The 22,866-nt window shown below is 66.1% G+C and overlaps 9 protein-coding genes across 9 annotated transcripts; 4 read left to right on the top strand and 5 right to left on the bottom strand.

Moving 5' to 3' along the window:
- Positions 1 to 239: 239 nt before the first annotated feature.
- Positions 240 to 713, top strand: EMIHUDRAFT_47319 (hypothetical protein; the record flags this gene model as incomplete). The annotated part of the gene is made up of 1 exon (XM_005787461.1): positions 240 to 713. A coding segment is annotated over one exon (474 nt), but the record flags the coding sequence as incomplete, so codon positions are not given.
- A 1,652-nt stretch (positions 714 to 2,365) lies between these two features.
- EMIHUDRAFT_441036 (hypothetical protein) lies at positions 2,366 to 5,887 on the top strand. The gene is made up of 9 exons (XM_005787460.1): positions 2,366 to 2,985; positions 3,056 to 3,766; positions 3,831 to 3,878; positions 4,033 to 4,278; positions 4,455 to 4,529; positions 4,594 to 4,704; positions 4,780 to 4,936; positions 5,183 to 5,257; positions 5,328 to 5,887. The coding sequence occupies exons 2-9, from the start codon at positions 3,413 to 3,415 to the stop codon at positions 5,753 to 5,755; spliced, it is 1,494 nt and encodes a 497-aa protein (XP_005787517.1). The 5' UTR covers positions 2,366 to 2,985; positions 3,056 to 3,412; the 3' UTR covers positions 5,756 to 5,887.
- A 3,709-nt stretch (positions 5,888 to 9,596) lies between these two features.
- EMIHUDRAFT_417860 (NADH dehydrogenase) lies at positions 9,597 to 11,540 on the bottom strand. The gene is made up of 4 exons (XM_005787459.1): positions 11,149 to 11,540; positions 10,502 to 10,599; positions 10,076 to 10,304; positions 9,597 to 9,892 (listed from the first exon to the last, which is right to left on the bottom strand). Exons 1-4 carry the CDS (start codon positions 11,284 to 11,286, stop codon positions 9,773 to 9,775), a joined length of 585 nt encoding a protein of 194 aa, XP_005787516.1. The 5' UTR covers positions 11,287 to 11,540; the 3' UTR covers positions 9,597 to 9,772.
- Positions 11,541 to 12,500: 960 nt separating this feature from the next.
- Positions 12,501 to 12,961, bottom strand: EMIHUDRAFT_227847 (hypothetical protein; the record flags this gene model as incomplete). The annotated part of the gene is made up of 2 exons (XM_005787458.1): positions 12,501 to 12,635; positions 12,713 to 12,961. 2 exons carry the CDS (start codon positions 12,959 to 12,961, stop codon positions 12,501 to 12,503), a joined length of 384 nt encoding a protein of 127 aa, XP_005787515.1.
- A 32-nt stretch (positions 12,962 to 12,993) lies between these two features.
- On the bottom strand, positions 12,994 to 13,693 carry EMIHUDRAFT_227846 (hypothetical protein; the record flags this gene model as incomplete). Its single annotated transcript, XM_005787457.1, has 3 exons — positions 12,994 to 13,241; positions 13,378 to 13,554; positions 13,609 to 13,693. The coding sequence occupies 3 exons, from the start codon at positions 13,691 to 13,693 to the stop codon at positions 12,994 to 12,996; spliced, it is 510 nt and encodes a 169-aa protein (XP_005787514.1).
- Positions 13,694 to 13,758: 65 nt separating this feature from the next.
- EMIHUDRAFT_227845 (hypothetical protein) lies at positions 13,759 to 15,581 on the bottom strand (the record flags this gene model as incomplete). The annotated part of the gene is made up of 9 exons (XM_005787456.1): positions 13,759 to 13,774; positions 13,910 to 14,043; positions 14,183 to 14,248; positions 14,365 to 14,593; positions 14,775 to 14,868; positions 14,954 to 15,004; positions 15,170 to 15,198; positions 15,305 to 15,417; positions 15,483 to 15,581. The coding sequence occupies 9 exons, from the start codon at positions 15,579 to 15,581 to the stop codon at positions 13,759 to 13,761; spliced, it is 831 nt and encodes a 276-aa protein (XP_005787513.1).
- A 4,196-nt stretch (positions 15,582 to 19,777) lies between these two features.
- EMIHUDRAFT_71170 (hypothetical protein) lies at positions 19,778 to 20,029 on the top strand (the record flags this gene model as incomplete). Its single annotated transcript, XM_005787455.1, has 1 exon — positions 19,778 to 20,029. The coding sequence occupies one exon, from the start codon at positions 19,778 to 19,780 to the stop codon at positions 20,027 to 20,029; it is 252 nt and encodes an 83-aa protein (XP_005787512.1).
- A 320-nt stretch (positions 20,030 to 20,349) lies between these two features.
- Positions 20,350 to 20,764, top strand: EMIHUDRAFT_441031 (hypothetical protein; the record flags this gene model as incomplete). Its single annotated transcript, XM_005787454.1, has 1 exon — positions 20,350 to 20,764. A coding segment is annotated over exon 1 (255 nt), but the record flags the coding sequence as incomplete, so codon positions are not given.
- A 26-nt stretch (positions 20,765 to 20,790) lies between these two features.
- On the bottom strand, positions 20,791 to 22,489 carry EMIHUDRAFT_441029 (hypothetical protein). Its single transcript, XM_005787453.1, has 2 exons — positions 21,653 to 22,489; positions 20,791 to 21,465 (listed from the first exon to the last, which is right to left on the bottom strand). The coding sequence occupies exons 1-2, from the start codon at positions 22,457 to 22,459 to the stop codon at positions 20,827 to 20,829; spliced, it is 1,446 nt and encodes a 481-aa protein (XP_005787510.1). The 5' UTR covers positions 22,460 to 22,489; the 3' UTR covers positions 20,791 to 20,826.
- Between the last annotated feature and the right edge of the window lie 377 nt (positions 22,490 to 22,866).

Raw genomic sequence — 22,866 nt, 5'->3', positions numbered from 1 at the left:
CTCTGGGCCCTAGAGGGTATCCATGCGGGGGGGAGATGGGGTCGGATGGCCCGCCGCAGGCGCCGATTTTTTCAGGATTTGTCTTTTTTTGCGCAATTTTTCACTTCCGAAGTGTCACTTGTTTCATGGGAATTCGGCGTACTTGCGGCCATGCTATCACGCCTTGCGACAGCCTGTCGGCGCTGCTGACCGTGCCATGCTGCACAATTGACCACCTGCATAGCTCGCGGCCTTACGGCCACGGCACGCACTGCGCCTCGACCGCGGGGGGTGCAACCTACGGTGTCGCCGAGGGCACCACCATCATCACCGTTCAGGTGCTGAACTGCGGCGGCTCCGGATCGACGGCCGGCATCGTCGCGGGCATCGAGTGGGCGGTCGCAGACTCGAAGGATCGCGGCTTGCCAGCGGTGATCTCGATGTCGCTCGGTGGCGGCGGGGCAAACCGCTTTGACGCTGCCATCAATGCCGCCTTTGCCGAGGGTGTCCTGAGTGTCGTCGCAGCCGGCAACTCCAACGCCGATGCGTGCGACTACTCTCCCGCCTCTACACCACTCGCAGTCACCGTGGGATCGACAACCAACAGCGACGCCAAGTCGGGCTTCTCGAACCACGGCACGTGCGTCGACATCCATGCGCCTGGCTCCGGCATCACGGCGGCGTGGGTCGGCTCTGACTCGGACACCACCACTATCTCCGGAACCAGCATGGCGTGCCCGCACGTCGCGGGAGTTGCGGCGCAGATCCGCGCGCTGCGGCCGAACTTTGGCCCGGGCCAGGTCACAACGTCTCTGCTATGCTTTGCCACTCCAGACACCATCAGCGGCCTCCCCTCCAACACTGTCAATGAGCTGCTGTTCAACGACCTCGACGACGCGGCTCTATCGGAGTGCCTCCAGGCATCAAGCCCTGCGCCACCGACGCCGCCCTCGCCGCCGCCCTCGCCGCCGAACCCGGGCAGCTCGTGCGAGCTGGCGCACTCCTTTGGCGACTCCTCGACCAACACCTTCTCGCTGGACATCTCCGACACCTCGGTCGGTGTCGGCCCGCCCGGCTACGATCCCTCGCTCTGCTCGGGCACGTGGTTCACCGGCAGCGGCGCCGTCTACTGGCTCAAGCTCGACGACGTGCGGCCAGGCGTGTCGCTCGACCTGACCGCCTGCGGCTTCGACACGGACCTCTCCATCTTCAAGGGCTCCTGCGACAGTCTCGAGATGGTGGCGTGCGACGGCGACTCCGGCTCGTGCAACGTCGCCTACAGCTCCTTCATCGACGACTTTGTGCCCGAGGCGGACACGCAGTACTACATCGTCCTGGCCGGGTACAATGGCCTCACAGGCGCCGCCACAGTGACCGCCACCTACGCCTCGGGCGCGTCGCCCTCGCCGGCGCCGTCTCCCTCTCCCTCGCCAGCGCCGTCGCCAGTGCCGTCGCCCTCGCCGGTGCCGTCGCCGTTGCCAGTGCCCCCGCCGTCGCCTACGCCGTCGCCGGGTCCGGTCGCTCCGCCTGGGCTCTTGCCATGCGATGCCTGCGACTTTGCCGTCGAAGTTTTCAATGGCGTCGAGTGCATTCTCATTTCTGATCTCCTCGACCACTCCCCCCTGGCGCCACCCTTCGCTTCCCCAATCCCGTCGCCGCCTCCGCCGTCGCCGTCGCCGTCGCCGCCTCCACCGCAGAATTGGATCGAATGCGGCAGGCCCGGTCGGTGCACGGAGGCAGCGAAGTTTGCAGCGCATACAGAGTTGCATGAGGTTCGCTGTTGCTCCGAGACGCGGCTCTCCAATTCGTGGCGCCGGAATCAGGGTTGCTCGGTGTGGAGTGATTCTCAGGGGCCAGAGATGGGCGAGTGCGCCCACTCCAAGACGTTCTTGGAGGCAACGGCAATTTGTGCCGATGCCGGCGCTCGCCTCTGCACCCAGGATGAGATAGCAGGCAGCTGCACTCGTGGCACAGGGTGCGGCCATGACCGTGACCTCATCTGGAGCTCTACGACTGATTGAGCCAAGGAAAGCTTTCATTCATTATCCATCTATTTATTGGCACCGCAGCCTACGAAGTTGTTCATTATTGGCACCTCTTTGCCCCCCTCCCGCCCCTCTCCCCTGTTCATCTAGAAGATCGATCTCGAGCTCAGATCGATGCTGTCCCTAGTATATCTGTGACGCCTCATGTTGCATGTCCGTGGAGGATCTTGTCGAGCGTCCGGTCTTTTGTGTACCACATTACGCGGCACCCACTCACCGTCGTCCAGGCTGGCCCTTTAATGGTTTCCCCTAGCAGCAGAACGCCCCCTCTACTCGGAGCTAGTAAACACCAGACAAGGACACGCGACGACACACACTCCACCTTGGCGGCGTCGCTGGGTATTTTTTTCACTCGGCTTTGGGTCGCGGCCAAGTCTCGATCGCTGCTCCGCCGCCGCTCTTCTCACTGCGCAGCTCACGGCCCTGCCTCCTCGGTAGATTTGGGTAGATCGGCATGTCACTGGCCAAACGTGCGCTGCGCGCGAGCCTGGACGCCGGCTCCGACGGCTCCGTCACGCTCGCCAGCCTCTCCGGCGCCTCGGCGCTGCGCACGCTCGACCTGATGTTTGAGGCGGCGCCGAGCGGAGGCTTCCAGTACCGGCTGTCTGGGCAGTCCGCGTCGGCCGCAGAGGGCGGTCCCTCGGCCCCGCCGGAGCGCGCCATTCCGCTCGACACACTCGACCTCATGTTCGAGGCGGACGGCGGCGCCTTCACGTACCGGCCGCCTCCGGCGCGAGCCAACGCAGAGAGAGGGTCCGAGCCTCGCACGCTCGACCGTCTGCTGACGCCGGCGCGCTGCTCGGCGTCATCGGCCTCCTCCTCCGGCTCTGGCTGCACCGGCTCTGGCCGCACCTCCCGCGCCTCTGGATCCTCCGACACTCCGCCTCGGCTGTCTGGCGGCGCTGGCGTCCGCGGCTCGGGCGCGCGTGCGGCCCGGCAGCGTGGGACGGGGCTTCCCCAGGTGGACGAGACCTCGATGGTGCGGGTCGCGAGGAGTGAGTAGAGGAGTTGACTCACAAGGAATGCCTCAGGTCGACGAGAACTCGGTGCAGGTGAGCCCTCCAGGCACGCCCAGCGCCGCCGCCGGCGCAGCAGGCCGCACGCTCGACTCGCTCTTTGGCTCGATGAGTGCCGGAGACAGGGACAGCGGGTCTGTGGGTGGGTCCGGACCGCTGTCGCGCCTCTCGCTACCGCGCTCAGGCAGCGGCGCCAGCGGCGGCCCGTCTCACGCAGCCCAACTGACGCAGGACGAGCGGCTCGGTGGCAGCCGCGGCTCGGCGCACGCGGCGCTCCTCCACGCCCGACGAGCGGGCGCCTGGCCGTCTCAGTGAACAACGAATGGATGGTGAGTGGTGAGTGAACAGGCGCACCTCACGCTCGACGAGCGAATGGGCAGCCGCGGCTCCTCCTCCTCCTGCCGCAACTCCTCCCCCTCCACCGCCGGCAGCCGCCATCTCGGCCCACCTCGGGCAATCTCGGGCCACCTCGGAGGCGGCGGGGGAGGCGGAGGCGGCGGCGGCGGCGGCGGCGGAGGCGGCGGAGGAAGCGGGGGCCGCGCGCCAGCGAGCAGCCGCGGCGTGCGCATCGACGTGCCCGACGGCGGTGGCGGCCCAACCAGCGGGCCACGGCGCGTCGCGTCGCTGCCGAATGCGATGCCTGACGGCCAATCTCGGGCGATGCCTGAGGGCCAGAGGCCGCCCGCGTTGGCCAAGAGTGCGACCACGGGCCACGCGGGGTTGGAGGCGCTCGGCTGGCGGCTGGACGACGGTAGAAGTGCACCGCGCAAAACAGAACGACACCACGCAGGCGCTCGGCTCGCGGCTGGACGAGCTGCGCGCCGCGGTGTGGACACAGGCCGACCCGCCACACGTCACGTCCGTGACCGTGTACACGTCCCACCCGTATTGACGAGGGCTGGTTTGTGATCGGCGTAGGCCGACTCGCCGCCCGGCCGAGGCGACGAGTACGGCAGCGGAGTCGCTAGCCGCCGCTCTCGTCTTTGAAGTAGGCCGGTTCGCCGCCACACGAGGCGACGGCGGGCGTGCGCGAGGTCGCGGCGAGGCGCTCGCTCTACCTGCAGACCCTCTCGAGCCTCCGCCGTGTCGCGGGGCTTGGTGCGGGCCAGTTCGGGTGCGTCTCCCTTGTGACGGACGTGCACGGGCAGCCGCACGCGCTCAAGGCGCTCTGGAAGGGGCAGCTGATCGCGTCCGGCAGCGTCGGTGCCGTGGTGCGCGAGCGTGAGCTGCTCGCGTCGGTGAGCTGAATCTGGCCTTCCGACTAGCGCTCGAGAGGACACGCACCCCACTGTGGTTCGCCGTAGTCTTCCGCCGCAGTCGATGCTTTCGTAGCGACTCGTAGTCACGACTCCCTGCCCCGAGGCATGTAGGTGACCATGTAGGTGTGCCACGATTCCCTGCTTTGACCATGTAGGTGAGCCACCCCGCAGTGGTGCGGCTCGAGGCCTCCTTCCAGGACGCGCGGCGCGTGTTCCTGCTGCTAGAGCCGGTCCTCGGCGGCACGCGTGCGCACCTCTCCCCTCTCGCCTCTTCACACCTCTAGGTGTGAACAGGTCCTCGGCGGCGAGCTGTACGCAGTGCTGCACATGCTGGGTCGCCTCGAGGAGGGGCAGGCCCGCTTCTACGCCGCGTGCGTCGCCGACGTGCTCGGCCACCTGCACGACGCGTGTGGCACCGTGCGTACCGCACCCCTCTCCAAGACATTTCCCCGACACCTGTCCCCGACACCTCCCGTGCAGGTGAGCGGCATCGTGTACCGCGACCTCAAGCCGGAGAATTTGCTCGTCGATGGCGTCGGCTACCTCAAGCTCGTCGACTTTGGGCTCGCCAAGCGGCTGCGGCCCCTCGCGGACGACGGCGAGGTGCACGCCGCAGAGCGGACCTCGACTATCTGCGGCGAGATGCAGCCGAGAGATAGCTGAGAGAGAGCCGCGAGAGAGCCGAGAGATAGCCGAGACGTAGCCGAGATGCAGCTGAGATGCAGCTGAGATGCAGCCGCGATGTAGCCGAGAGATAGCCGAGATGTAGCCGAGATGTAGCCGTGATGCAGCCGCGGCAGAGCGAACCCCGACAGGCACGCCCGAGCCTCTCGCCCCCGAAATGGCGGGAGAGCCCCCCGAGAGTACCCGAGATTGCCTGTAGGCACGCCCGAGTACCTCGCCCCCGAGATGGTGCGGGGGGAGGCGTACAGCTTCTCCGTCGACTGGTGGGCGCTCGGCGTGCTGCTCCTCGAGATCGGCCTGTGGCTGTGAAGAGCGTCTCTTCACGCCTCCAGCTGCCAGCACAGGCATGCTGCTCTTCGAGATGCTCGCCGGCGTGCCCGCCTTCCGCAGCGCCGACCCGGCAGAGGTGTACCGCAAGATCCTCGTCGAGGCTCCGCGTTTGCTCTTCAAGAGCAGCGCCGAGTGCGACGCTCTGCTGGCCGGTCTGCTCGCCAAGGCTCCCGAGCAGCGGCTCTGCGCGGCGGACGAGGTCTGCGACGCGCCTTTCTTCGCAGCGATCGCGTGGTCGAGCTTGCGCAGCCGCAGCACGCCCGCCCCGTTCCGGCCGAAGATCGCGCACCCGACGGACACGTCCAACGTCGTCACCATCGAAAAGTACGCGAGCCCGGCGAGCGAGGAGGGCGACGGCGCCGAGTGGGACCGCTACCTCACGAGCGCCACTTTGCGCAGCTCCACGCACCCCTTCGCCTCCTTCGCTTCGGGCGTGTGGTAAAGAGATGGTGTTTGTGAGCCTCGTGTGGCGTCTCGTGTGGAGGCAGCCAACTTTGAGTGTCCATTGCCAGCGCGGCGGCCCCTTAGATTAGCTTGTAGGTTGGTGTTGCGATCGAGGGACGAGGCGAAATCAGACAGCCCCAAGCTGCAGAACATGTGCGAGCCAGCGGCAGGCCTACAGCTAGAGAGCCGTACACACGCCGCTCAACCTCAAGGAGTCAGGTGCGGAGCGCCGCGCGCGGAGCGCGCCCGACGAAAATTTTGAGGGTTGAGGAGGGCTAGGTGCGATATTTCTATTAAGAGTTGACTCACACGCTAGGAACCACTCTGCCCACCCACAGGCCCAATCTCAAGTGGCGGCGCTCCGCGCCTGTGCAGCGGCGCGCTCCGCGCGACCGTGTTCTGCAGCGGCGCGCTCCGCGCGTGTCTCCGGGCGCTACATGCGGCCGTCGCCGTGCCCTTCATCAACCGTGCGCTCGAGAACTGGAGCGGGCTCAACTGGAAAGACCGCTTTCACCACAACGACAGGTCACATGCACAGAGGGGCGGCATTGGAGCTTCGCTGCAGCGGGGTGTGGTCATGACGCGGAAGAAGGCAGAGACACAGCGTCTGCCAGACGCGTGCTACGACGTCAGGCCAGCTTCGAAGCAGCGTGGCCACAACTGACTGCAACAGACTGTCTTCATGTGTCTAGACTCTACCGGTACCGCGGTGCGCTCTCCGCGCACATAGGTGCCAGCGCGCTCCGCGCGGTATCTAGCCAGCGCGCTCCGCGCGTGTGTCTAGCTAGCGCGCTCCGCGCGTGTGTCCAGCTAGCGCGCTCCGCGCGTGTGTCCCCAGCGCGCTCCGCGCGCACGATAATCCAGTGCCTACACTTGTAGGCACTGAAAGCTTGTTTCTGCAGCTTGGCGAGACAGCCCGGCCATCCCGGATCTGACTTCTGAGTTGGACCGCCCCCCCTTTCTCAGAGTTAAGGCACCCGGGAAATATTGAATATATTGCTGCAATAGTTAGAGATGCGATCAATATCAATATATGTATTGCAATAGTTAGAGGAGGCTGGGCCTGGGCTGGGTCAGGACCGTCAGGTTGGACTCAACATATCAATATGGGGGCCCATCCCGGGCTTGAAAGTGGCTCTAAATCGTTCAAAACGGGGGCCCAAATCGCTTCAAACTCGCTTAAATCGCATGAAAATCGCTTTAAACTCGTATTTTTTTTATTTCAGCCCACATGTAGGCGTTCGATGTTTGGGACAAATGTCGACATTTGGTGCTCTTGGAGGTTAAAATCAGCGATCAATATGTCAATATATTGTCAATAGTTAGAGGGGATGCTGTCAATAATCAATATCAATAGTTACAGGGGCGAGAACCAATCTTTCCCGGGTGCCTTACTCAGAGTTGGATCCCCCGTCGAGTGTGGCCCCCTGAGAGTTGGATCCCCCGTCACCGTGTGGCCGTGGCCCGTGCCCCCCACGGGCCACGGCCGACGCCCCCCCGAGCCCGACGGCGCCGAAACGCGAAAGCAAAAATCGATGTGAGGGGGCGAAAGGCGGCTGGTCCGCGCCGCGAGCGCCAAGTTGGGATTCATTCCGATTCTCGTTCTCTCGCTCGAGCGAGACTCGCTAGCGACGGCAGGGGCTAGACCTACGTGGGCGCTCGCGACGGCCGACGCGTCTCTCGAGCCTCGTCTCTCGTGCGTCTCTCGAGAGAGCGGGAAAACGAGGCTGGGGCGTGGCGCCGTGGGGTGACTCAGGCTGAGGCTCGACATCCTAACGTGTGGCATTCTCTCGGGTGATCAGATCGTACAGATCGTCACTACCGCAGCACTACCGCCGAAACGCAAGCGAGACCGAGAGAGCCAAGAGCACTGCGACGCATCGGGCTCAGGTAGGCCTCCCAAGCCTCGAGGGAAAGAAAAAAGCTACCGAGGGAAGGCAAAAGACTTTCCTAAAAACGCTCCCACTATCTGTCTGGCACCTCCCCCACCGTCGAGGCGCCCTCCTCGAGCGGACCCCACCAGAAGCGAATGCCGCTCACGCCGGGTGAGTAGAGCACGAGCGGCGCGGCGTCGGGGTCGACGAGCGCGCCGGGCAGGCCTGGGACCGCATCCAGCGCCCTGCAGCGGCCACGGGTCGTGCATGATGCGGCCCACCCACAGGCCGGCCTCCCGAGGCATCACGGTGGAGCCGGAGCAGCCCCGCCTCGTTACCGCGCTCGACCAGGAGCCGGGGGCTCTGCCGGATCGGCAGGGCCGTCGCAGATATCTCACTCGAGTGTTTTCGAGTATGGTCTAGATTGAGACGACTCGAAGAGTTCACGCTCCGCCGCGCGCCTCGATCTTCTTGGGCAGCAGCTGGTTCGACAGGTCCTCTCCGTGGCCTAGGCAGCCGAGATCGCCCTTGCCCCAGGTAAGGACGGCACCGTCGGCGGTGATGGCGAGGCTGTATTCGCCTCCCGCCGACACAGCGACGACGCGCTGGCCAGCAAAGGCCTCGACCTTCTTCGGTAGCAGCTGGTTCTGCCGGTCGCCGTGGCCCAGCTCGCCAAAGTATCCGTAGCCCCAGCTCCAGACGGCACCGTCGGCGGTGAGGGCAAGGCTGTGCGACCCTCCAGCCGAGACCGCGACGACGCGCTGGTCAGCCAAGGCCTCGACCTTCTGGGGCAGCAGCTGCTGCTGCGTGTCGCCGTGGCCCAACCTGCCTTGCCCTCCACGGCCCCAGCTCCAGACGTCGCCGTTGGCGGTGAGAGCGAGGCTGTGCAAGAGTGAAGCAGACACAGCGACGACTCTCTGCCCTGCCATGGCCTCAATTCTCTTGGGCAGCAGCTGGCGCTGCTGGTCGCCGTGGCCCAGCATGCCGTAGAGTCCATCGCCCCAGCTCCAGACAGCGCCGTCCGCGGTGAGGGCGAGGCTGTGTTCGCGTCCTGCCGACACGGCGACGACGCGCCGCCCAGCTAAGGCGTCGACCTTCTTGGGCAGCAGCTGGTTCTGCTCGTCGCTCCCGTGGCCGAGCTTGCCGTAGTCTCCATCGCCCCAGCTCCAAACCGAGCCATCGGCGGTGAGGGCGAAGCTGTGGTACCGTCCAGCCGACACAGCGACGACGCGCCGCCCAGCAAAAGCCTCGACCTTCTTTGGCTGCAGCTGGCGCTGCTCGTCACCGTGGCCCAACTTGCCAAATAATCCACCGCCCCAGCTCCAGACAGCTCCGTCGGCAGTGATGGCAAAGCTGTGATAGGCTCCAGCCGACACGCTCACCGCGCGCTCGCCGTCCAGCGGGGAAGCGAGGCGGATCGGCGTGTTGAGCTGCGTGACGCCCTCGCCGTGCCCGAGCAGTCCTGGGTAGCCCCCCTCCGAGCCGCACGACGACAGCCGCCCCTCGCCGTCAATGAAGACATTGTGCTGACTGCCTCCCGCCGCCCTCGCCGGCGGGTTGTGCTCGCGCAGCAGCGCAGCGAAGCACAGCCACCGCACGGCGCAGCTCTCGCCCTCTGGCTGCGCCGGCAGCTCGAAGCCGCGCTCTTGCGCCCACAAGCGGATGCTCTCCTCCGCGAGCGAGGCATGAAAGAGGAGCGAGACGGCGGCGACGCGAGCGATGTCGATGGGGCTGTCGAAGCGGGAGAGGACGCGCTCGAGGAGCTCCCTCGGGAGGTCGAGGAGCCGGGCGGGCGGCGGCGAGTTCGGCGAGGGAGCGGCGGTGGAGGCGGAGGCGAGGCGGCGCGAGCGGCGGCGCGGCGCGGTGGACATCGCGAGGAAAAGAATTTTTTGAAAATGAGGGCCTGGCGCACAAGCACAACCCCCCTGGTCAACTCGCACCCTCCACACCCGTATCTCTCTCGCTCTCTCGGGCGGCATGTTTAATTGTAAAGAGCCACAGACAACGAGAGAGAGAGAGAGAGCCTAGCCTCTCCATAGGACCAGACTAACCAGCCACCGCGCACTGTGGAGCGACCGACGACGCGCAACGGGGACGATATGACTACATAGTGGCCGGCACTGGCCGGCACGCATGCGCGGCTACGCGCCGAGGTCGCGGCACTGCGGCCCCAAAGGCGGCTCGATGAGGGACGTCCTGCCCATCGGCCCCTCGGAGTTTGTGAGGCCGTTCTGCGGCCCGATCTTGACGGGGTTCCCCGCCTACGAAAGAGACCCCGCATCTGGGGAGATGTGGGGAGATATGGGGAGATATGGGGAGATCTTCGGAGAGATCTGGGGAGATCTTCCGCATCTAGAGGCTCCGAGGCCTTGGGGTTGTCGAGATATGGGGAGATATGGGGGAGATGTGGGGAGATATGGGGGAGATATGGGGAGATCTTCCGCCTTGAGGTTGTCGAGCAGCTCGACGGTGCTCTCGGTGGTCAGATTCTCGAAGAACATGTCGTTGACCTGCACCATCGGCGCGTTCACGCACGCGCCCAGGCACTCGACCTCGGTCAGCGTGAACTCGCCGTCGGCAGTCGTCTCGCCCGCCTTGATGCCGAGGTGCTTCTCGATGGTGTGCATGATGTCATAGGCGCCACACACCATGCAGGGGGTGGTGGCGCAGAGCCTGGCCAAGGGGGTCTCTCTCTCTCTCTCTCTCTCTCTCTCTCTCTCTCTCTCTCTCTCTCTCTCTCTCTCTCTCTCTCTCTCTCTCTCTCTCTCTCTCTCTCTCTCTCTCTCTCTCTCTCTCTCCCTCTCTCTCTCTCTCTCTGTGTGTGTGTGTGTGCGTGTGGGGGGGGGGGCGGAGGGAGGGAGGAGGTGCACATGATGTGGAAGCGCCCGCGCTTCTCGCGGTTGTACATGGTGAAGAATGTTGCAACCTCGTAGGCGTCCATGTGGGAGCACCCGAGCCGCTCGGCAATCTGGCGGGGCCCCGGCGGGCGGCGGTGAGAGGCGCGAGGAGGGAGGAGGAGGCAGGAGGAGGGAGGAGGAGGGAGGAGGGAGGAGGAGGGAGGAGGAGGGAGGAGGAGGAGGGAGGAGGAGGGAGGAGGGAGGAGGAGGAGGGAGGAGGAGGGAGGAGGAGGGCGGTCGGCAGGGGCGGGGTCGAGGGGTGTGGCGGGGGGAGGGGGGCGACGGCGGAGGAGGTGGGGGACGGCCGCAGGGGCCGCGAGGCGACGGGAGGAGGCGATGGGGGAGATGGTAGAGCGCAGGGGCGCGCGAGGGGTCAACCCGCTGCTGGCGGCGCTCGCGCGAGGCTGGCAGGCGGAGAGGGGTGCAGGCGAGGAGAGGGCGGCGGGGGAAGCGGACGGCGGAGGACGCCGGGGCGGGGAGGAGGCGGCGAGGGCGGGCAGGAGGCGGCGAGGGCGGGGAGGAGGCGGCGAGGGCGAAAGCGGAGGCGGGGGAAGGGTGCGCCCCCCGTTCGCGGCAGGGAAGCGGGTGGGTCGGGCGGCGGCGCGGGGCGGCGGGGCCGCCTTATGCATCGCCGCGAGTGGGACCCAGCCACCACCGCCCTGCGACTTTGGGAACGCCATCGCGCCGCGCGGGTTGTCGGCTTTGATCGTCGCGTGCGCGCGGTCGAGCTGGGCCTGGACGATCCAGAGCAGCGGCATGATCCCGGACTGCCGCCCCTGCAGCGTGTCCGGGTACTTGTTGAGCGTAAAGGCAATCTCCTTCTCCGCCTCCTCGTCAAACTCGAAGGGCGTCTCCTCCAGGTTGTCGGCCTCCTTGACGTGGTGGAAGGTGCCCGAGGCGCGCGACGGAGCCGCCCGCAGCAGAGGAGCAGCGCGCGGCGCACGTCGCAGCAGCGCGGTGTGGAGCGACCGAGCACCGGCCGAGGTGCTCCTGCAGAGCGCCGTGCGAAGCATTCTCTGGGAAGCCCAAAAAATAAATGGCGGTGTCGCGCCGTCCGATGGTCTGCTGCCCCGCGCAGCAACCGTCGGGCGACGACCCGGGGGCCAAAAACCCGGCGACGACGGCGCTCTGGATGGGGCGTGACCTCCTGCCTCCAACCTCCTTCCTTTTTGAGCAGGTGTGACGCCGCGCGAGCGACGCTCCGAGATCGCCCGAGATAGCGCGGCGCGGCCCCGAGATCGCCCGAGATAGCGCGAGATTGCCCGAGATCGCGCGGCGCGGCCCGGGGCGGGGTGGATGGGTTGGGAGCGAGGGGGCGAAAGTGTTCAGTGCGGTAGATCGGTCAGTCGGGGCGCATGAGCCGGACTTGTGGGCCGGACCACCCAAGTCCTTTATCTGCGTTGTTGAGCCAGGACTCAACATACTCGTTCTGTTGCCGTCCCAAACTGTCACTCCCCTTTCTCCCGGCCGGGGTGGGCGCGCGCGGGGGGCGGCGGGTGTGCGGGATGTCTGTGGGCCCGAGAGCGATATGCCATGTCCGCCTTGCGTGTTTGTTTCATAACATCGAAGGCTAAGCTCAAAAATAAACCCAACTAATATTGCAATATTACAAAAGAGAGTCGTGGCCTGAGAGCCGTGTGCGCCAACGCGAGATCGAATCGTACGGGACACACATCTTGCCGCGCCTCTCTCCACACCTCTCTCTATAGAGGGTCTCACTCTCAAATGATGCTCCCGCGTCCGGCGAGACGCGGTCCCACCTGTGCGCATCTCGGACACACGCGCTGCCACGCGAGATCGAATCGTACGGGGCAGCGTGGCGCCGCCAAGACGCACAAGGATAATGAGCTGCATGGGGGGCGGAAGAAGGGGGGGGGGAGGGGGTGGACAGCGCACGGGGAGACGCCTTGGCCAGCCACGGCGCAGGCACCGCAACCACACTTGTGGCATGGCTCTCCTGGCGCCGCGCCCTCTACTCCTTTGCGGACTGCGGCGCGGTGCCGGGCTTGATCGAGTTGGGGTGGATGCGCAGGTAGAACCACCAGTTGACAATGATGCAGGTGAAGTAGTAGGCGCCGAAGATGAAGAAGGGCGTCTCGGGCGCACCCTGCTGGATGGCAGTCGCAAAGAACTTGGGGATGAGGAAGGCGCCTATACGGGACGTGTCGTGCACGCGTCGCAGACGCGTCGCAGGTGGGCCCGGGCCCCCGCGAGGAGGGCGCCGAAGGAGGCGATGGCGGACGACCAGCCGAGGACAGGCGGCGCGAGAGTCTTGTCAAAGATGACGGCGATCTGCTGGAAGGTGGAGCCGTTGCCGACGCCTGCAGTCTCGTCGCGAATGTGTTGGGCGCGGGCGGTCTGCGTCCACGCGCGCGGTGGCTGTGTGGGGCTCTCCGTGCCATCCCGCCAATCTACACGCCACGAGACAGACATGATGTCTCGGTCGCATCGCGGTCACACCGCGGTCACATCGCGGTCACATCCCGGCTACAGCTCTCGCCGGTGCAGTAGAAGAGGATCATGAAGCAGACCATGAAGGGCGGGAAGAAGCGGATGCGGTTCTCTTCTGCCTCGCGCGCGTACTTGACGATCACGCCGAGCCCGATCGTGACCGCCGTCATCAGGACCGTGTGGTAGTGGGTGACGCGCGCGCCGCCAATCTTGTCCGACATCATGCCGCCGAGCGGGCGGATGAGCGAACCGATGAGCGCGCCTGTGTGGTTGCAGGCGCTGTCTCCGGTGCTAGTTGCTTGGGCGTGGCCGTGGATTGAGGTTGCCTAAGTACTAGCGTCCTACCCCCACCACACTGTCCCCGCTCCTGCTCCCTAGATCTACAGATACTGCTCTACTTCTGAGCGCGCCGAGGAAGGCGGGCGAGAAGCCCTTGACGGGCCAGCCGGTGTACGAGCAGTCGCCCTGCTCAAGTGTGCCCTTGAGCTGGAGCTCGGCGCACTCCTTTGGTCCGTACTCGTCGAAGATGTCGACGATGAGCTTGGGGAAGGCGGAGGAGAAGCCGATGAAGGAGCCTAAGGGGACGCGTCGTGCGTGAGTGTCGCGGACACGGCTGCGGGGGAGGCGACGCGCGCTGGTCGGGCCGAAGGTCATGATGTACAGGTAGGTCATCACGTAGTTGTGCTTGTTCTTGAAGATGGCGAGGCCGGTCATGAGGGCCGGCTTGGCCGCCTAGCAGAGCAGCAGCCGTTGAGGAATCGCTCTGTCAGTCCGCGCACTTACGCGCTCGGCCGCCTTGGGGAACGAGGAAGAACATGAAGGTGCGCTCGGCTAATCCCGGCTGGTCTCGGCGAACCTCGGCTAGTCTCGCTCCTCGACTAATCTCTGCTGATCTCAGGAGCTAATCTCACCTTGGGGATGAGGAAGTACATGAAGGTGTGCTCGATGATCGACACGACGACGATGATGCCGATGGTGATCGGGATGGCGGCCGCCGGCTGGGTGAGGTTGCGCGTGCCGTAAATGATGGCGACGCCGATGGCGGAGGTGATGTAGGCGGGACCCTGGAAGAGGTGCGAGCGGGTATAGGCAGCGGGGGCGGGTAAAGGCCGTTCTGGGAGTGCGGCAGGAGAGGTGTCTCGGAAGGAGGCGCGCCTGGAAGGAGGCGTAGTTGCAGAACATCTGGAAGAAGCCGTCGGGCACCGGGTGCGTCTCCTTGGGCATGTTGTTCATGAAGAAGAAGGCGAGGAAGACGCACGCGATGCAGATCTGTGCGCGGGGATCGCGCGGGGTGGGAGAGCAGGGGGGGGGGGGGGGGGGCTGGTGAGTCTGTGTGAGAAGGGGGCGCTCGGGGCTGCTGACTGCTGTCTGACTCACCCTCCGACGAACGGGACGACGAACGAGTTCGGGAGGCGGAAGATGCCGCCGGAGAGGCCGCCGGTCGCTCCGATGACGTAGAGCGCAGCCTTGTACGCCTTGTTGCGGTCGGCGTCCACCTTGCAGCCGTACGCCTCGTCCGGCGAGTAGAAGCCGCCCGGGCCGTCCTTGGAGGCGGGCGCAGTCTTGAGGTCCTTGAAGTCCTTCGAGTACATGAAGTCGTCGGCGTTGGAGTACCTGAGGCGAGGGGCAAGATAGGCGGCGAGCGGGGGTTGGAGGTAGAGTCTCGCATGGTGATGGTGATGGCGGACTATGTGTGTTGAGGCGAGGGGCAAGATAGGCGGCGAGCGGGGGTTGGAGGTAGAATGGTGATGGCGGTGGTGTGTGTTGAGAGGGGAGAGGGGGGGGGGGGGCGCACGGCGTAGCCCCGTCGTAGTTCTTGGTCTGCCAATCATTGAAGGCATCCTGCGTGGCTTTCTGCCAGGTGGAGCAGCACGCCTTGTCGTACCAGCCTGGCTCGGAGGGCGCGGAGGCGGGAGGGGCGGTGGGCGGGGGTGGGCGAGGGTGAGAGGGGGGGGGGGGGAGGCGTGGCTGCACCCGGGCAGCCGCGGAAGCCCTCGTTGATGCCGTCGATGCTCGGGGCAAAGTCTTTGAAGTAGTAGACGCCGGGGTCGGCGGTGTGAGCGGCTATGCGGGTTGAGGACGAGGTGAGGAGAGGCAGTTGAGGACGAGGTGAGGAGAGGCAGTTGAGGGCGAGGTGAGAGGCAGAAGGTGCTAGGGTGAGAGGGAGGTCCGGGCGAGTCAGGTCTCCACCTTGAATCTTGGTCGTGATGACGGACCACCTGAAGACGCCGACGCGGGGCGCGGGCGTGCGGCGGAAAGCCCCCATGCGGGACGGGGCGAGGGCGGCGGCGGGCTCAGGGTGGGGAGGCAGGTGACTCCGCACACATGAGCCAGACGGCAAAGCCCATGAGGAGGTTCGGGACGGAGGCCCAGAGGTTGCGCGTGGCGATGTTGAGGCCCTCCTTTTCGTAAAACTCCTTGTCCTCGATGTCCCACTCCTGTTGTTCATCGGGAGAGGGCGTGTCGAGTCCGCGATGAAGGGGTGGCGGCCTGTGAAGCCGACGCGCGCCTCAAGCGTAACGCCTCCAGTCAAGGGCTGTGCCTTGCAGTGGCCGACCGACTTGGGATTCTTGATCGTGTACTTGCCCGCCTCCTCTGCCATTTCGAACGACCTGTCGGAGGTGGTGGCGGCTGAGGGGCGCGAGGGCGATGCGATGGGCGAAGGGCGCTCTCGGCGTTTGCGGCGGCGATGAGGGGCTGAGGAGGTATGGGGCGGGCTGTTGTGGACGGTGATGCGCGGATGGCGAGCAAATGTGGTGGGCTGGCGACGCGGAGGACGCGACACAGCAAAGGCGGCGCCTGTCTTGGTGGTAGCAGGCACTAGGCACCCTGAGTTGACGTTCGCCGACAGTTCTCTCGTTCCCCCGCTCTCGTAATGAATGTAGGCGCGAGATCAATCAATCAAGCGCGAGACACAGTAATGTCCTGGAACCGTCCGCCGCAAGTTTCTTTTTTAGTGAGGGAGTCCGTAGCAGAGGAGGGCGTCCATAGACACCTCACTAGACCCCAACGGTCTCGTCCGTGCCTCGCCGGGCGGCGAGATTGCTAGAGGTGGAGCAAGCCTGCTCTAGCCTCGCATGTCACTTCCTGTCGTCTGTTGTTGTGCCCTTGTTTGTTCCTTTGGCACCTTGGAGTGCTGGGGGGGGCGACAGGGGGGATGTGGCCCTCTGGGGGGGCGCGGGGGCCCCCGGAGGCACCGTGCGCCGCGCAGCAGTGCGGAAACGGGGCTCCGGCGCTCAGAGTCGCTCAGAGCACCAACTTCCCGAATGAGTACGGTTGAGTAGAGGGCAGATTTGGAGAGATCTCGAGGAGTACATACAGATAGACCCTCCAACCATCAGAAAACTCCAACCTGATCGGTCGTACTGACCGCCGACAGATCACTCCAGACAGCAGACAGGCCGACGTCTGCACGCGGCCGGCCGGGCGAGAGGCTTGACACGATCCGACCCTGCGAGACCCTGACGCTGCTGCTAGCTATCAGACATGCACTGCTGACTGCTGCCACAATGTGCGACCTGCGCTGGCCCACTTGGCAGCCTTCCCGGTCAGTGGTGAGGCGCAGTTCAGAGCTGTCGATGGCGCGTCCGATGCCGCACTGGTCCCACATTGGTGACACGAGACCACCAAGTTTGCCGGTCCAAGAGAGAGGCACTGGTGCTGTCCTGAGAAGGTGCGTGGTCCCTCTTGACTGCCCATGCGCGCGAGGCTGTGTAGGCATAGCCTCGAGAGTGCCAGCAGCCAGTCGCCGAGGCAGTTTGTGACGCGCATTGCGTCAGAAGCGTGCACGCGCTGGAAGGACACCTTCCTACTGGCCGTACGATCAGGTCGTCACTGAATGGTGGATACTAAGGCCGCGAGCTATGCAGGTGGTCAATTGTGCAGCAGGGCACGGTCAGCAGCGCCGACAGGCTGTCGCAAGGCGTGATAGCATGGCCGCAAGTACAAGTCCGCCGAATTTAAGATTTTAGAGGCCGGCCGCAGGCCGGCGATTTTCAGATTTTAGACCAAGATTTTAGAGCTCTGGAGCGCATTTTTGCAAGATTTTAGCTGTAAATTCACACATTTTCAAGATTTTACAGCTCACGGCCGCCCCGCCTTCAAATCTTAAATTCGGCTGGTTTGTACGGCGAATTCCTCTGAAAACAAGTAAAAAATCGAAAAAAGAAAAAAGTCCCGGACCCCATCTCCCCCCGCATGGATACCCTCTAGGGCCCCCGCCTCCCCCCAGAGCCGGGGTGGCAAGAAGGGCGCATCGCAAGCAGCGACTTTATTTATGTACAGCTCTCATCGCCACATGACGTGGCTAATCACGAGCGGCGGTGGCGGCGGCGCCACCTCCTCGTCTGTGTGGTGCGCACGGGCCGCGCGCACCGCGAGCTCGACGGTAGTCCCTGCGCCGGCACTGGCGAGCTCCGGCGCGCGCACGATGCTGCCGCCACGGAGGGTACCGGTCGGCTCGCACGCGGTGACCTTCTTGCCATTGAGACGGAGCTCCGCATTCGGCACGCCACTGTAGTTCTTGCCCTTCAGCAGCACGGTGCCCCAGTCGCTCGCGCCGCAGTTGATGACGTTCGGCGAGACGCCCCATCCGTTGAGGATGAAGACGCCGAGGCGCACACGCGGGAGCTGCAGCACCAGCCAGCCCGAGGCGTGGTCGCCGCTGTAGTAGCCACGGCCAAACGTCTGCCCCGAGGCGGGGCACAGTCCGCCTTTTCCGGACCCGCCGTCCGTGTGGTTCCACCGCCCGCCCTTCCGCGAGACGAACTCCGCCGGGTCGTCGCCCACGACGAGGTCGCTGATGGACGCGCCGACGCGCGGCGCGAACTCAGTCGCACACTCATACGTGACGTGGCAGCCGAGGCTGTCGAAGGCAGGCGACGTCGCACACGACGAGTTGGCCAGCGATAGAATGGAGGCGGCGGCGGCCGCCTGGTCCTCGAGCAGCGGCGCCGCGTGCCACGCCTCCGACGCCAACGGCAGCGCGCCGACCGAGGCTTCCTGCTGGAAGGTGGTAAGCGCCTGCTCCAGTAGGTCGAGGAACATCGCCCCCGCCATGTGCCCGCGGATCCGGTGCTCGCGCCACCCTGGGTGCCACGACGCCGCTCCGGGGCACGCCGCACCGTGCTTGCCGTTGCCGGTTGCTTTCGCCGTTGCGTAGTCGTCCCAGCAGTGGCAGTCGTAGGCGTACTTGCGGCACGTGTCCGAGAGCAGCTGGTTGTTTTGGGCGCGGCAGTGCAGGAAACGCACGCCCGGCGGCAATGAGGCGAGCGCTTGCTCCGCGGAGGTGGTCGTGTGCGGCGAGGTGCCGCCGGTCTCTCCCGCCGGCTGCCACGCGACGGCAGCGCCGGAGACGCCCGCCACGTGGTAGCCGCGCTGCTCGTACACGCGCAGGAGCCGCCACAGGTCAAACTTCTCTGATGGGTAGGAGTTGCTGCCGCCGCTGCCGCCGCTGCCGCCGCTGCCGCCGCTGCCGCCGCTGCCGCCGCTGCCGCCGCTGCCGCCGCTGCCGCCGCTGGCCATCATGGGCGGCGGGCAGGCGGCGGGGCCCGCGGCCTTGGTGATGGGCTGGAAGCCCACGAGGAGCGGCCGGCGCGGCTGCATCATCGCCTGCCGAAAGAAGTAGTCCATCTCGTGCGGCGAGCCCGCCGTCATCGCATAGTCCCACAGCACGGCGTCGGCGTCCGCGCCGTACGCCGCCGCGAAGCACGACGCGCGGTGGTGTGAGGGCAGGCCGCCCATGGCGTGATTGCGCGTGACGAGCTCGACGCCCACCGCAGCGAGTGGCGGCGCCAGCAGCGAGTGTAGCCAGTGCGTGTACGACTGGTTGAAGTGGTTACCGGAGGCCTGGGCGGCGGAGTGGCCGGCGAGCACGATCGTGTACGGCGCGGAGGTGACGACTGCGTGTAGGAGGCGCCGCACGGTGCCCGCGCGCGCCGCCTGCGAGATGAACGTCGGCACGCCGTACGCGCAGCTCGACGCGACCGACGCGACCCGGCCGTAATAATCGCCGTACGTGGCCTTGAGCTCAGCTCGCGCGTCGGCGATCTTGCGCAGCCCGCGATCGAGCAGATGGTTCACCTGGTGCGCGTTCGTCTGCCATGCGCTGTCTGTCGGGAACTCGGCCACGTCGCCCCACGGCGCACGCAAGATTGGCGCCGGTCCGAATGGCTCGCGGTCGTCCATGCTGTGCAAGCGGCCGCCGCCCAAGCCAGCCTCACGCGGAGCACGCGAATGCGCGGTTTGCTGGCTCTCGAGCAGATACTCGGGACCGGCCCAAGCGTTGGTAGGTGGCGGGCCGCGTGCGCTCACCCGCATGGATGCCATGCTCTCGTTTGTGCAGCCATTGGCGCAGTCTCCGGGAGCATGCATCTCTGCACTGAGCTTGGACTGTACATCCTCAGCATCCGCCATTGCATTCACGTGCCCGCCTTGCTTGTACGTACTTATAGCTTACTGGGAGAAAAGAGAGAGGGGGTTGTGTTCTCTAGGCCCCTAAGGGCCCTACGCGCGGCGTGAGAGCTCGGAAGCGAGCTTTGCGAAAGAAAGAAAGAAAGAAAACAGACAACCCAAGGGAGGGATGGGAGGACGGCACGCCGCCACCACACAGGGATTTTAAGGAGAGGTGTGTGGTGCGCTAGCCGTCGCCCACCCTAGGGAGTCTGCCTCTTCCTATTCATGAGTGACGCAGGGTCTGGGTGGAATTGGCGATTTTTTTGGCCTCGTTCGACCTATAACGAGCCAGCCGCCTCACGCGCACCGCCACACGAACATCCCCACTACATACCTCCCCGGGTCATGTCCAAGAACCCGAACGCGTCGAACCCGTCCGCGTTCCTCAAGAACGTGCTCGGCCGCCCGGTCGTGGTCAAGCTCAACTCGGGCGTCGACTACCGCGGCGTTCTCGCGTGCCTCGACGGCTTCATGAACATTGCGATGGAGCAGACGGAGGAGTACCACAATGGCCAGCTCAAGGCTAAGTACGGCGACGCCTTCATCCGCGGCAACAACGTGCTCTATATTAGCACGCTGAAGAGAAAGCCCGCGTGATCTCCGTGCTGAGGCGTGGCGCGTCGGCCGCGGGTGAGGAACTCACAGTCCACGTCGATGCTGGCTGCTCGTGCTGCCTCGATGATCTGCACGCGGCATCCTTGCGCGGGAGCGCGTGTGCTCTCACACCACCGGCGCCCGGCCTCCCGGCCGTGTGCATCTGTGTCGGCACTCGCAACTGCCAACTCCCGCACCTCGGCAGTTGTGGTGCCACTGAGTTGCGTGCAGCGTGGTCCTTTGAACCTCCCCCGGGGCACACGAGAGGACCGCCCCTGCCCCGGACCCATACGTCCCGCATGCGCGCGCAATTTTGGTAAAACTCGTAAACTGCAAATGATAAGAGCGACGCCCCGACCGACGCGCGACGCCCGCAGAGTAAGTCGAGACAAACGGTGTGGCGTGTGCGAAAACTAGACAGAGTTCGGAGCGAGCGAGCGAGACAGCCGACAGCGGACAGGGACCGAATATGCAGGGGAGTGTATGGGCCATCTCTCTCCGTGGGCGCTCCGGTCCGGGGGACGACCCCCGTGCACCGGCCCCGCGCTCCTTGCGCCGCACGGCGAGCCAGGGTTGAGGACTGAGCCTGTAAGCGTGTCGCGGCGCCGTCAGGACACGGAGCACTGTTCGGGGGGGGGAGGGTGGGGAGGTTCAGGGGAGCGCGAGCCCAGGCCCCGCTGCCGACGGCCGCGTAGGCTCCTAGCCGCCGCCATGAGAGTAGGGACGCGCCCCCCCCCCCGCCCCCCCTCCCCCCCCACCTCTGCCCCCCCGCGCGCCCCGCCTCGCAGACTGGTTCCTCCTCACAGCGCGTCGAAGGCGGCCTCGTCGACGGAGAGGACGCCGACCGTCCGGCCGTCGAACTTTCGGCCGGAGAGGGACGCGATCGCGGCGGCGGCGGCCTCGAGGCTCTCAAAGCGGACGTATGCGCAGCAGTCCGGGTTGGCGTCCGCGGGCACCTTGACCCCGAGCAGCTTGCCGAACCGGGCGCACTCCTCCGTCACGTCCTCCTTGAGGCCCTCCCGCTCCTCCGGGTCGGCGAGCTCCGCCGGGGTGAGCATGTTGCTGCACGAGATGACGGTGCTCGTGCACGCGGGCGCGCCGCCCGCGCCGGCCGCGCCGGCTCCTGCGCCGGCCCCGGCGGCGAGCTGGGCGGTCATCGCGGACAGCGCCGCGGGCGTCGGCATCGGACCAACCCCCGCGAGGGCGGCCGCCGCGGCGAGTGCGCGCGAGGCCGCATCCTCCCCGGTCACGACGCCCGTGCTGCCTCCCCCAGAGGCCTGCGGCGCGAGGCCGGGCGCGTCGGCGGCGTTGGCGACGGGGACCTGGTAGTTGTTTGGGCGGGAGATGCGCAGGGCGGAGGTGAGCAGCATGATGCCGTTGAGCCCAAGCGCGAGGTTTGCGATGTCGGGGCTCTGGAACTCGACGAATGCGTACGTCCCCTAGGGGGGGCAGCCCTCGCGTCTCCACGTCTAACGACAGGAGCCCCACGGCATTCAAAGTGCAAGGCCCGTTGCGCGTGGGTGAGCGGTGTGTGTGTGTGTGTGTGTGTGTGTGTGTGTGTGTGTGTGTGTGTGTGTGTGTGTGTGTGTGTGTGTGTGTGTGTGTGTGTGTGTGTGTGTGCGTCACCTCGGGCGAGAGCCAGACCGAGAGGACGGGGTCAGGCGCCTCCTGCGCAATCAGGCCGCGCTGCTTCATGGCGGTGGAGACGAACTCGGAGAGCTGCTTGTCCGCCAGCCCCGCGCCGATGGGCAGGTTGCCCACGTACAGCCGCCGGTCCTTGCGCGTCGCCTGCCCCATCAGCGGCGCCGAGTCGGCCTCGTTCTTCTCGACGTCGACCCACTGGAAGCCGTCCCAAAAGCGGGCCGGCTTGTTGTCGGCCGGCGCCGCCGGCTTCTTCTTGCGCACGGGCGAGGGGCTGTAGCTCCGCGACCTCCCCCCATAGCTCCGCGTGAAGTCGCCGCGCGGCGGCGAGCTGCCGCGCCGCCGGTCGTCGCGGTGGCGCGGCGGAGGCGAGCGCCGCCTGCCATGGTCGCGGTAGCGAGGAGGCGAGCGGCGGCGGTCGTCGCGGTAGCGCGGCGGCGAGCGGCGCCGGTCGTCGCGGTAGTCGCGGTAGCGTGGCGGCGAGCGGCGCCGGTCGTCGCGGCGCCGGTCGTAGCTCGGGCTCCTGCTGCGGCGGCGCGGGCTGCGGCTGCGGCTGCGACGGTCGTCTGCGCGGCCGCGCGAGCCAGCGCGGCCGCGCGAGCCGGAGCCGCGGCCGGGCGAGACCTCTGACGCCTTGGCCGCCTCTGCCGCGCTGTTGCCGTTTGCGGGCTCGCCCTCAGCGTCAGCGCCGTCTCCCTCCTTGGAGCGGTGCTTCTTGTGCTTCTTGCGCTTCTTCTTGTGCTCGCCGCCTCCCTCGTCGGCGGGATCCTCCACTGGAGGGGGCTCCGACATGTCTGCCTCTCTGCGCTGGGCGCAGCGTGGTGCTTGTGTGGTGTGAAGATCACAACGCGGGCTGTGAACAGGACCACCGAGAGAGAGAGAGAGAGAGAGAAAACCGCCAATGGCCGTTATCCGTTAGTGCGGACGTCGCCGCGGCTCGCCTCTGCCGCGGCGGCTGCTGCGCGCACGCGGCGGCGCCGCTCTCTCGCGAGACGGCTGGCGACGCGGCTCGCCGCCGTGTTATGAGAAGAAAATACGTTATGCCGCTATGCGCTGGTCTGTGAGAGGTTGAGGTGCGAGCCCTGGAGGCCCTGGGGATGGGGGGAGACTGAGGGCCCAACTTCAGAATCGAGAGAGAGAATCTCTCTCTCTCTCTCTCTCTCTTCAGAATCGTGCTTTCTGGGTTGGGTTGTTGGGTT

This window comes from Emiliania huxleyi (assembly GCF_000372725.1).
Source record: "Emiliania huxleyi CCMP1516 chromosome Unknown EMIHUscaffold_142, whole genome shotgun sequence".
NCBI lineage: Eukaryota > Haptophyta > Isochrysidales > Noelaerhabdaceae > Emiliania > Emiliania huxleyi.
The sequence above is the reverse complement of the archived record's forward strand: the minus strand, read 5'-3'. Positions and strand labels throughout refer to the sequence as shown.